Genomic DNA, 12,247 nt, shown 5'->3' with positions numbered 1-12,247 from the left:
TCAGCCTTCTGAGTAGCTGGGACTACAGGCATGAGCCACCATGCCTGGCCAATTTTTTCTATATACTTTTAGTTGTCCAATTAATTTCTTCCTATTTTTAGTAGGGACAGGGTCTCACTGTTGCTCAGGCTGGTTTTGAACTCCTGACCTTGAGCAGTCCTCCCCTCTTGGCCTCCCAGAATGCTAAGATTACAGGCGTGAGCCACCGCGCCCGGCCTAATATAATTCTTTATTAAGAGAATGTGTTTAAGTAATTGTCTCCCTCCAAGAGATCAATCTGTACCGCAAGAGTGAAGAGAAAGAGGGTGCCGAGGCACAGTGCAGCAAGCAGCCTGTGGACACCTGACCTGTTACAGTTGCTTGACTCAGCCTGGACTTGCTGTCAGCTTTTGAGGTTGCTCAGTAACCATTTACCTTTGCCTAAGAGAGCTTTCAGATACTAGCTCACTAACTAGCCCCCGGGCCATTCCTGACTACTGCTTGCCTAATCAGCTCAGTTCTTTCCTGATTGTTGCTACCAGAGCAATCTCTGAAGCATTGATCTGATCTGATCTCCCTGACGACCATCTTCAGACCTTCACGGGTTCTTCCATTATTTAGCCTATACTTTAGTCCTATCTTCTTGGCCTGGCAGGTAAGACCTTTTCAGAGTTCTTCCCCATCTCTTCTGTTCACATTCCACCAGGTTCAGCTGAGCCAAACAACCTGTTCTTCCTGAGTGCCCCCCAGCCTTTCCCATCACTAGGCCTCTGGTCCTCTTTGTTACATTTCTCTCACACCTTTACCTGTTGGAAGCAGGTAAAAACATCCTCCAGAGCTGTCTCAAAGCCTTCCTCCTCTGTGAAGTCGTCCTACTCTCTTCCAGCCAAAATCCTTTCTTCCCTGCACTGCCATAGCATTTTGCGAGGAAGGGGTTTGGGTATGGGGAATGGACTTCTAACATGGCATTGGCAGGAATGCACACTGTAGGTATTTTGCTATGCTTATTTCTCTCCAGCAGATGTGCGATCCTTGATGCCAATGCCCATATCTGCTAGGCATTTTATAAGCCCCAGAGTTTGTAAACTCAAATTACATTGATGCATCTAGCTCCTTTTTAGCTTATTCCCACTCTTTGCAACCCAAATGGCTCCACCCTGGAGCTGGTTCCTTGTTCCTCTGAGCTGTTGTCAAGGCTTGGTCCCTGGAGCCCCTTGCCTAACCTCATCTTAGTTACGCTCCATTAGCCCCCCTGTCAATCTTGTGCTCACTACCTTAGGAACTCACCTCTGCCATGACAGTCACTCTGTGTTACATGCCGAGCTACTCTACTTCTAGGCCTGACAAATTGCTTCTTATGGAGCCTCTTCTTAAAGCAACCCAGCCCTTTTTCCTCCTGAACATTTAGAAATGCATTTTGAACCTAGCAGAAGGGTTTTTGAGAGCAGTTACAAAGCCATTTCCCCCAGAGATCCCCAGCAGAGCCTAGTTGGCCAGGAGAGTGGAGATGACACTGAGTGCCCACCCGTGCAGCCTGTTGCTCTTCTTCCCTGCAGTGCTCCAGGCTGTGCGAAGGATCAACAAAGCCATCCAGAGGGGAGTGGCAGCTGACACTGTGAAGGAGCTGCTGTGCCCTGAAGCCCAGCTGCCTCCAGTGTACCCCTTTGCCTCGGCTATGTACCAGCAGGAGCTGGCAGTGCTCCAGCGGCAGCAGCAGGGGGTAAGCCCCAGAAATGTGGGTCCAGTTCTGGGGTTTCCAAGTAGCTAGAAGGATCAGGGCAGGCAGTCCAGAGCACCCTCTGAGGGCAGTCTGAGATGCTGGCAAGAGATTAGCAGGAGGAAGAGGGGACGACTATCCTTTCCTTACTAAGCATATTGTAATAGCCAATACCCTTGAGCAAACACTGCTTTATACACTCATTTAATCCTTAAAAGAACTCTATAAGGGAAGTCTTATTATTTCCATTTTAGAGATGAGGACGCTGAGATGCAGAAGTTAAGTCATTTGCTCCACACTGCTGTGACTGGCAGTGCTGGGGTGGGTGCAAAGCTGAAGGTACTTAAAGCCCATGCTTCTAACCACTCTGCTGTCCCACCTCACCCCACCCCATGCAGCTTCTGTGACAGTGAGGTCCTTGCTTAGGTACTTGGCAGTCTGTTGGAGGAGTCAGAATATACCTGAGGGTCCAGATGGAGACATAGGGAAAGAAGAGGAAATGATATAGGAGGAATAAGTATTCAGACCAAGGAAATAGAGGAAGCAGAGCTAGGGGTAAGTCTGGGAAGGCTTCCTGGAAGAGAATCGATAGAGAATCACACCCACAGCAGGCATTCATAGACACCTACTCCAGGCACAACCTGGACACAGTCACGACCCTCAGGAAAGGAATAGTTTCAACATGGAATAACTATAGCACAAGGGAGTGTAAAATAAGTACTAAGAGGTAAAACACAGTGACTAAAGTTATGGATTTTAGAACAAGACTGCCTAAGTTCAAATCTGGCTCTGCTGGTCCTTAGCTATATGACATTGGGCAAATTATTTTCCTTCTCTGCCTCTCAATTTCTTCATATATAAAATGGGAACAATAATATATTTACCTCATAGGGCTATTGCAAGGATTAAATGAGTTAATACATGTGCTTAGAGAAGAGCCTGGAAAGTAAGATTTAGCTATTGTTGCTGTTGGTATTATTCACAATATTCTGTTTGTAGAGGACAAGAAGGGTGCTCTAGACAGAGGGAACGGCATAAACAGATGTTTGAAAAGAAGAAGGAGAACTGGACAGGGAAATGGGGCCAGGGCCTTTTGGGTGTGCAGTGTAGTATGGAGGTGACCACCCCGTCTTCATCTCTGTACACCCAGGGCCTAGTGCATTTCTTGATGTGCAGCAGGGACCAGAAGAGAGCTGGTAGAGCTCACTGGTTAAGTGTGGGCTCTGAAATCAGACACCTAGGTTCAACTTACATTATTGGGTATGGGCTCATCTGTGAAATGGGATATTGATAGTACCTATGTTATTATACTATTATTGGCTTGTTATGAAAATTAAATGATATTGTATTTGAAGTACTTATAATTGAGCACATAGTAAATATTCTTGAGTGTTAAGCATGATTAATTGTTAGTGAATTAGATCAATGGGGTTTTGGGATGGAGACTCTGAGATATTCGAGAACCTTAGGGGCAGGATGGTGGGTAGGCCCTCAGGCCCTTCACCTGCCCACTTGGGAATTGGTCCTCACCACTGTTGTAGGAGCTTGGCCAGGAGGAGCTCTTTGTGGCCGTGGAGATGCTCTCAGCTGTGGTCCTGATTAACCGGGCCCTGGAGGCCAGGGATGCCAGTGGCTTCTGGAGCAGCCTGGTGAACGCAGCCACAGGCCTGGTGGAGGTGGAAGGAGAAAATGCTCAGCGGTGAGAAAGGCTTAGCCATGTGTTTGGAGTGAGAGGATGGGGGAAATGTAGCCAAGACTCAGAGTTCTGCTCGGAGACTAGCCTTCTGCATGATCCCCTGTTCTTGGGCCCAGGCCCACCCTCTGTGTCTGTTCACATTTCCTTGGCCTGAGTTTCTTCCTGGGAGTGGAAGGGTTCATACTCATTCCCCTTTCTTTCATTGACTCATTCTTTCATAGCAAATGTTTGAGTACCCACCCATATACCAGATACTGTTCTAGATGCTGGGAAACAGCAGTGAACAGTTTCTGCTCTCGTCAAACTTACATGCTAGTAGAGGGAGACAGATGATTAGAAGAGAAGAGCTATAGAGAAAAATACAACAAGGCCTAGGGGATAAAGGGTAGGAACATAGTAGGGGTGGGTTTTCTGCTTTACATAATGTGGTTATGAAGAGCCTCCCTGCTAAGGAGGTCATTTATTGAGAGACCTAAAAGGCATAAGTGGTTGCTGTGAGGCTATCTGGGGCAGAAGCCCTGAGAAAGAAATGGCCTTGGTGTGTCCAGAGAATATCAGGAAGCCAGTGTGGTGGAGTGGAGCGAGGAAGGGAGAGGAGTGGGAGGCGGAGATGGAGTCGCAGAGGCCAGACCATGTAGGCCTCTCGCTTTTACTCTGAGTGAGGAAGGAAACCACGGGAGGGTTTTGAGCCAGGAGGGAGATGATCTGACCTACTTTAACAATCATTCTGGCTGCTATGCTGAGAATGGACTACGGGGGTGCGAGAGGAAAAGCAGGGTGACCTGTTAGCAAGTGGAATAATCCATGCAAGAGATGATAGGGGCTTGGCCTAGAGCGGTAACAGTGGAGGTGGGGAAAAGGAGTCAGATGTTGGATATAGTCTGGAGGCAGAACTAACAGGATTTTGTTATGTAGTGGAAATGGGTGTGAGAGAGAACGGAGTCAGGTGTGACTCCAAGATGTTTGGCAAGATGGGAGAGACCATGGGACATGCAGGATGAGCAGCTCAGATGTGAGCTGTTGGGTTTGAGATGCTTAGTAGATATTCACGTGGAGATCCCAAGGGGGCAGCTGGGGTAAATGAACAGGTTGGAGTTGTGCTTTTGGGAGTCATTAGCATAGGGAGTTTAAAGCCTTGAGATTAGGTAAGGTCACCGAGGAGATGAGTATGAAGAGAGAAGAGGTATAAAGAGTGAAGATTGGGATGTTCCAATGTTTAGAGGTCAAGGAGGAAGCAGCAGAGGAGTCTCAGAAAGAATAACTTGTGGGGTGAGAAGAGAACCAAGAGAGTATGGTGTCCCGGAGGCCAAGTGAGGAAAATAGTTCAAATGTTCCCCCTGTCTTCTGGCTGATGGTCCCCATGCTGCTCACCTCACCTCTCTCTCCCTCACCCTGTTGCCAGTTACTTTGATGCCCTGGTGAAACTGCGACAGGTGCGTGGAGTGGATGAGGCCTTCCTGAGCTGGAATGACCTGCAAGCCACTGTGAGCCAGGTCAATGCTCAGGTCCAGGAAGAGACCGACCGTGAGTGCAGTCGGGAACAGGGGAAGATGGCCCAACTTGAGCAGTCTCGTCCCTTAGCCATAAGTCTGGGGCCCCTGCCCAGTTGGATCTCTCTTTCTCAGAGATCCTGGCGGTCAGCCTGATCAACAAGGCTCTGGACCAAGACAGCCCTGAGAAAACTCTATCCGCCCTCTTGCTTCCTGCGGCTGGCCTGGATGATGTCAGCCTCCCTGTCGCCCCTCGGTACCATCTCCTCCTCGTGGCAGCCAAAAGGCGGAAGGCCCAGGTGAGGTCAGGGCTGGCTGGGTTGGTTACCAGAGCAGGAAGAACATCCCCTATGGGTAGAGCTGTGCCCAGTTGCACCCTGGCAGAGCTCCAGTCTGATGGACAGTGTCTTCCAGTGGGGGAGAGGGATAGGGAGGCGTTCAGATATGATGTGGGAAGATGGCCCCCATTGCCAGAGCACTGGACAGAGCATGGGAGGAGCACAGGCCCAGGAGCCAGAGAACCTGGGCAGGATTTCCTACTGTGACACTTAATGACCACATGACCTTCAGCAAATCCCTTGAAGTCTCTGAGTTCTATTTATTCATCTGTAAAATACTGCACATCCTACTCCTACCCACTTCCCAGAATAAGGCTGAAAATCAAATAAGTTGACAAATGGGGCAGAGTTTTGAACCCGAAGTGCCCTGAGTATGTGGCAGTAGAGAGTGGTTAAGAGCTCGGGTTCCTGAGCCAGACTACTTGAGTTTGCATCCTGGCATTCTGACCCTGCAAGTGCAGCTTCACCCCTCTGTGCTTCTGCTTCCTGACCTATGAACGGTGACGATAATGAGCTCATCTCTTAGTTGCGGGATTTAAATGAGATGATATGACAGTAGTACTGGCTAACATTTCTTGAGTCCTCACTCTGTGCCAAGCATCATTTTATGTGCTTTGCAAGTATTAATTCATAAGAAAGTGCTTTAGAGTAATGCCTGGCACATAGCGCTTAGTAAAATGTTAGTTTACAAAGCCTATTATTAATGAGGGGAGTTGAGAGGGAATAGAGTCTGGGCTTAGGTGAGGCGAGGGAGGGAACAAGCCTTTATCAGTCTGACAGTGTGGCAGACACAGGCTTCCTTGACCTGTGGTCTCATGTAATTTTCCCGCTGCCTTGTTGGGTTGAGCAGTGTGGAGCAAGAATAGGAAGGAGAAGGTGACGGTCAGGATTAGAATCGGCCTGAGAAGGTATGAAATGAGGCACTGGGGAACAGGGAGTGGGGGCGCGTAGGAGAGCCTCCAGCACGGGCTATCCTTGGACATGGCTGAGGCAAAGCACAGGGGACTGAGCTGTTGAGAAGGTGGTGGGTGCTGAGGGTTTGAGAGGGAGCCACAGGCCATGCCCACACAGGGCAGGAAGAGGTCCATGGGGATTGCTACCCCTGTAGCTCCCAGTATCTGCCTGCAGTTTGCTTCCCCTGGGCAACTTGGCCTGGGAAAGACTAGCCTGGGGTCTTGTCTTTTTCCATCTCTCTCAATCTGGCAGGTGACGGGGGATCCTGGAGCTGTGCTGTGGCTGGAGGAGATCCGCCAGGGAGTGGTCAGAGCCAACCAGGATACAAACACAGCTCAGAGAAGTATGCGGGCTAGGCGAGAGGTGCTGGTACGGGAGGGACGGAGACATGAGAGCAGCAGCCCAGATAATCAGACAGCCTCCCAAGCCACCTCCCTCTCCCTTCAACCTCTGTGGGGAGGCAGGCCAGAATCAGAACAGGAGGGCTGTAGGCAGCTTGGACCACAGGGTGGATTTCCTGGCAGTCAGCTGGACAGGAAATTCTCAGGAATTGAGAGCCCATAGTCCACCTGCTGCCTCCTTCCATGCCTTCCTGTGGGCTCTTTCCCTCCATTCCATTTCTGCTGGTAGCTTGAGTTTGGGTTCCAACAGCCAATTAGTTCTGGCTAGAAAATGTTTCGTCTTGGGGTGGGAGAAGAGAGGTTGGCAGGATTTGAGGAAAATAGGCAGAATCAGTGCAATTAGATCTGAGGGGCTGATGGCGTTAGTCTCAGCGTCTCGAGTCCCTCTGTCCATCTGTGAGTGACCAGAAGGCAGGTGGTACCTCAACCATCCCCACTTTTTGGACTCTATTCTAAGAGACTGTCCCACATTTCTCTGCCTGTATCCTGCCTTTAAGCTTCTGTATGAGCTGATTTTCCTTTTACCAAGCCCCAGCCCAGCCTTCCCCCTACACTGCCTCCCTCGCCTTCCTTGGCTGCTGCCTCTGGCTCCAAGCTGCGTGCTACATGCTGCGGCTTTCCATGTATGTCTCTGTCCATCCTGGGATGTTCCTTGTCTGCTGCATTGGACAGGTTGATTTTGTGTCCTCCTTTACCAAATCCCTCCCCAATGGGCAGGACAAGGGCTATGGGCTATGAGGGACTCAGGGGGAATGATTGACTGCTGTCTCCTGATGCCCCTGTCAGTGGCTCTTGGTGTGGCCGCCATCAATCAAGCCATCAAGGAGGGTAAGGCAGCCCAGACGGAGCGGGTGTTGAGGAACCCCGTGGTGGCCCTCCGAGGTGTAGTTCCCGACTGTGCCGAAGGCTACCAACGAGCCCTGGAAAGTGCTGTAGCAAAGAAACGGCGTCCAGGTAATAGCCCCCGCTTGACTGTCCTCTTCTGCCTGCCCCAGCCACCTCTTGCCTCCTCTGAACCTCTTCTGCTTACTTGGTTTCTGCTTAGCGGACACAGCTTTCTGGGTTCAACATGACATGAAGGATGGCACTGCCTACTACTTCCATCTGCAGACCTTCCAGGGCACCTGGGAGCGACCCACTGGCTGCCGCCTCAACACCTCCCACCTGGCTCGGGAGGAGATCCAGGTTGGCAAGGACCCTGCAAGCGTGGGGGATCGTGGATAGGGATGCCCTGAAAAAGAGGCTCCCATCCGCCAAATGACCACAGCCTCTCTGTCCTGCCTCCACAGTCAGCCGTCACCAAGGTCACTGCTGCCCACGACCGCCAACAGCTCTGGAAAGCCAACGTGGGCTTTGTCATCCAGCTCCAGGCCCGCCTCCGTGGCTTCCTAGTTCGTCAGAAGTTTGCTGAGCGTTCCCACTTTCTGAGGACCTGGCTCCCAGCAATCATCAAGATCCAGGTGGCAGGCTCTGGCTTTCAAAGTCTTCAGGGCCTGGCTTTTCTGAGCTCCAGAGCTCTGACTTCCTTGTACTGAGTAGAGTTGGGATGATCTTTAGGCCTCTGAACAGTAGTGGTTAAGAGCACAGGTGCTAGAGCCAGACTACCTAAGTTTGAATCCCAGATCTACCACCTCTTAGCGGTTGACCTTGGCAACTTACTTACTTTGTCTCTCCCTCAGCTTTCTCAACTGTCCCTCGGTTTCCCCATTGGTCCCCCAGTTTTCTCATCTGAAAAAATAGGGATAATTGATAGCACCCACCTTATAGCATTGTTATGAGGATTAAGTGAGGTACTATCTAAAGTGTCTATAAATACCTGTATCTATAAACAGTGCCTGGCAGGTAGGTAAGAACATGGTATAAGTGCTAGTTGCTATCATCATCATCACTATCCAGACAGTATGAGAGCTGCTTTTTAGCTTCCCCAAGGGAACAGTGAAATAAGATTTAGTAAGACACCAGTGTTTACACACCAGGAGGACTTCCTGACTAGAATAGGAGTTTTGAAGAGGTGGTGGTGGTTAAACAGAGAAGGAGTGGAATATCCCTTAGGAAAAAAAGAATCTCTACCTTTCCTCTCCAACCAGGCATTTCCATGTTTATTCTTCTAACCTGTGTATGGTTCAGTGGACTGATCACAAGTAACAGGGAAGTGAGGCCAGCTGGGAAGATAGCCAGGGCAACTGTGCAAGCCAGGATCATGGCAGTTGAGCAGAGACCTCCCTGGGCACATGTGATCTAGGGGGCCTCATGGAGATGCTGGCAATGTGAAGATACTTTATTTAATAAACAGCTTTGAATGCCCAGTGTCTACAAAGCATGCCACTTAGCACTGGGCAAGGGTGGGAGATAGGTGGGGACCCCAGGTGAGTGATCACATCTCTCCCTTGTGCAGGAATTAGAGTATAGTTGATATTAGACATTGTAATAGCAGGGACACAAAGAACACCAGAGGACCCCAAAGGAGAAAGATGTGCAGACTGAGACTGGCAAATTGCCCTTGATTATGACCTAGGTAGGGCCTGTGGGGTGGTAATTAAAAGCTTAGGCTTTATTATTATTATTATTTTGAGACAGAGTCTTGCTTTGTTGCCCAAGCTAGAGTGAGTGCTGTGGCGTCAGCCTAGCTCACAGCAACCTCAAACTCCTGGGCTCAAGCAATCCTCCTGCCTCAGCCTCCTGAGTAGCTGGGACTACAGGCATGCACCACCATGCCCGGCTAATTTTTTCTATATATATCAGTTGGCCAATTAATTTCTTTCTATTTATAGTAGAGACGGAGTCTCTCTCGCTCTTGTTCAGGCTGGTTTCGAACTCCTGACCTCAAGCAATCCGCCCGCCTCGGCCTCCCAGAGTGCTAGGATTACAGGCGTGAGCTACCGCGCCCAGCCAAGCTTAGGCTTTAGAGTCAGAGGCTGGAGTGAGCCTCCTGGTCCTACACCTCTTGGGTCATATGACCTTGGGCACCTTACTTAAGCTCTCTCTAGCACTCAGTGTCACCATTCATAATGATGATACTTACCTCATGTTGATTGTGAGGATTAAGTAGGAAAATTACATGTAGCACCTGATGTGGTAAGTGCTCCATTGGTGGTAGCCATTATAAGATGTTATTTTCAGAGCATTGGTCCCAGAACTCAATACAGAACTTTAGTAATCTGAATTTAGTGGTCTGAATCATAAGGATTTCTCCCTCCTGAGCCAGACTAGAATTTCACACTAAGGAGATGAAAAACTACACCAACAGTGGGAGGGAAGATGGAGTCAGAGGGTGCTTTTGTCACTAGTGCTGGAGCTGTGTGGGCTCTGGCCTGAGTCCTGAGAGATGGAAAGAGAGAAGTAGCCCAGAGCCTTAGGCCACTTGCCCTCCAGCTAAGTGAGAATCAGAAATGAGGCTGCCCGGGTGTGCTGGGACTTTAATCTCTCCTGAAAGCTCTGACTCTGGCTGGAAGCCCATCTAGGGTCCTGAATTCTGACCAATCCAGATTAGGAGGCTTCATTTTTAAGGAGCCTGGTAGAGTTTGGGTAGGGGGTAAGTGCAGAGAGGAGACTCCTCTGCCTTTTCCCCTAGCAACTTTCTAGGCAGTACCTGGGGTAAGAGAGGAAAGAGTGCTGGCAGCAGGCATGGAGATAGGGGCTTCCTGGCTTCAGCGTTCCAACATGGACAGCTGGTGTCATGGGCCAAACTGCCTCTTGCATCATATCCCAACCGGCATAGAGGAAAGCCTGGCCAGGAGAACTGGCTTTAGGAAGGGATGGGAGGACAATTGGATAAAAGTGGATGCTCTTAAATCTCACTGAACCAAGACAATGTCAGTGGTAGAGTATCCTCCAGGGCCTGCACAGTGGGAGATGTTTGACTTGGGTCCTGAAAGACAGGAAGAATTTCAGTGGGTAGAGATAGGGCTGGGGATGAGAGTGAGAATAAACAAAGGCTCATGGCAGAAAATCATATGGCATGTTTAGAAGAAAACAAAATGTCTGATGAGTCTAGAATCCTTAAAAAGATAGGGGACCAGTGGAAAGTCAGGGAGGTGGAGTCAGACGGTCAAGAACTTCTAGAGGCCTGGTACGGTGGTTTGTGCCTGTAATCCTAGCACTTTGGGAGGAGCGCTTGAGCCCAGGAATTTGAATTTGCAATGAGCCATGATAATGCCACCACACGGTAGCCTGGGTGGCAGAGTGAGATGCTATCTCAAAAAAAAAGAAAGAAAGAACTTCTAAATACTTTGGGGTTTGGGACAAGGCAATCCAAGTGGAGGCTTTAGGAAAATTAATCCCACACAAGCTTGGGGTAAAAGGGAAGAGGCTCCTAGAAAGGAACTATAATGGGATGGGACCATGAGATTTGTGTTTTAGAAACCAAAGGGGGTGTGATTTATGATGAGATAGTCAGTTGGACCCTTGCGGCAGAGCAGCCAGGGGAGAAGCCATCAGACTGACTGCTGAATTACTAGGGACCTTGTTGGGAAGATTTGCTGAGAGCTAGGGTTGAGCTGGATGGTGTCATTGTGAAGAGAAGTGTGAGTTATGAGAACATTAGTGACCTGCTGCTGCCCAGGTGGCCACTGGCAAAGATCGTGGGCACGGGACTCTTTGCCTATACATACTTCCCACCCACACAGTTATGTGCCTCTCCAGACTGCTCTCTACCCACTTCCTGTGTACGTGAAGGAGGGTTGTGTGTGAGATAGGGCGTGGGTGGTCTGCACATGGGTGTATGAGTGTATTTTGGGGTTATATGGTACATGCTTTGGTGAAGTTGGTGAATAGGTGTATGCTTTATTAATATCTTTTAGGCCTTTGTCGTACAGTTGAGTTTCTGGGAGGAGATGTTGGTTAGGCGGGATGGCGGGGCTGGGGGGTGGACGGGTATGCTGGGACCAGGGAGTGTGGCAGAGGACATGGTTGGCTATGTGCAGCTGTTTGGTCTTCCCCATGAGGGTGAAAGCTCTTTGCGAACCAGGCCAGTTTCCCCTTCCCCCTCTACTTATCTGCCCCTCCTTCCCTGGATAGCCCAAGACAAGACTTTTCCCAAAACCCTCTCCAGCCAAAAGAGACCTGGTAGGGTTATGTTTTTTTGTGTGTTTTTTTCCTCCTGATCTGCAGGCTCATTGGCGGGGTTATAGACAGAGGAAGATTTACCTGGAGCGGTTACAGTATTTAAAAGCAAACCTGGATGCCATAATCAAGGTAGCAATAGTGCTTTGGGTGGGTTCTCATCTCCCTTGAATGACCCTCTGAGGACAATTTTGTAGTCCTCTCACCTCCTCATAACCTCTGGAGTTGGCTGAATTGGTCTGGGACTGAGGGTATGGGCCACAGGCCTGGAGCTCTGAGGCAGTGTCTCTCCTCCCAGATCCAGGCCTGGACCCGGATGTGGGCAGCTCGGAGGCAATACCTGAGGCGTCTGCAGTACTTCCAGAAGAATGTGAGTACACCCTGCTCCCCCTGCCCACATACCCAAGCTTTACCCATGAGACCAGAGCAAGGGCTGCCAGCAACCCTTTTCCCATTTGTGTTCATGGCAGGTGAACTCCATAGTGAAGATCCAGGCATTTTTCCGAGCCAGGAAAGCCCAGGATGACTACAGGATATTAGGTGAGCTGCCTGGTCTACCTTCCCCCAGCTTGATGGGAGAGATAAGGACCCCACAGAGCCAGGCAGGTTTA

At 49.8% G+C, this 12,247-nt stretch overlaps 1 protein-coding gene and 1 long non-coding RNA gene across 2 annotated transcripts in view; one reads left to right on the top strand and one right to left on the bottom strand.

Moving 5' to 3' along the window:
• The window catches only part of LOC105873124 (uncharacterized), a 32,337-nt gene that overhangs the window by 2,798 nt on the left and 17,292 nt on the right, over positions 1–12,247 (bottom strand). The window contains exons 2-3 of the long non-coding RNA XR_001154910.3: positions 8,239–8,303; positions 3,227–3,363 (exon numbers count right to left, since the gene is read on the bottom strand). This is a non-coding gene — a long non-coding RNA (uncharacterized LOC105873124). The remainder of the gene's footprint in view (positions 1–3,226; positions 3,364–8,238; positions 8,304–12,247) is intronic.
• IQGAP3 (IQ motif containing GTPase activating protein 3) overlaps positions 1–12,247 on the top strand; it is a 42,315-nt gene that overhangs the window by 13,578 nt on the left and 16,490 nt on the right. Inside the window, exons 12-22 of the mRNA XM_012767726.2 lie at positions 1,536–1,699; positions 3,238–3,395; positions 4,795–4,916; positions 5,018–5,181; positions 6,427–6,517; positions 7,362–7,529; positions 7,621–7,760; positions 7,865–8,035; positions 11,685–11,768; positions 11,935–12,006; positions 12,107–12,176. Of these exons, the coding sequence (XP_012623180.2) occupies positions 1,536–1,699; positions 3,238–3,395; positions 4,795–4,916; positions 5,018–5,181; positions 6,427–6,517; positions 7,362–7,529; positions 7,621–7,760; positions 7,865–8,035; positions 11,685–11,768; positions 11,935–12,006; positions 12,107–12,176 (1,404 nt within the window). The remainder of the gene's footprint in view (positions 1–1,535; positions 1,700–3,237; positions 3,396–4,794; positions 4,917–5,017; positions 5,182–6,426; positions 6,518–7,361; positions 7,530–7,620; positions 7,761–7,864; positions 8,036–11,684; positions 11,769–11,934; positions 12,007–12,106; positions 12,177–12,247) is intronic.

The sequence above is a fragment of the Microcebus murinus genome, chromosome 2 (genome assembly GCF_040939455.1).
Source record: "Microcebus murinus isolate Inina chromosome 2, M.murinus_Inina_mat1.0, whole genome shotgun sequence".
Taxonomy (NCBI): Eukaryota; Metazoa; Chordata; class Mammalia; order Primates; family Cheirogaleidae; genus Microcebus; species Microcebus murinus.
This window is presented reverse-complemented; position numbering and strand designations above follow the sequence as displayed.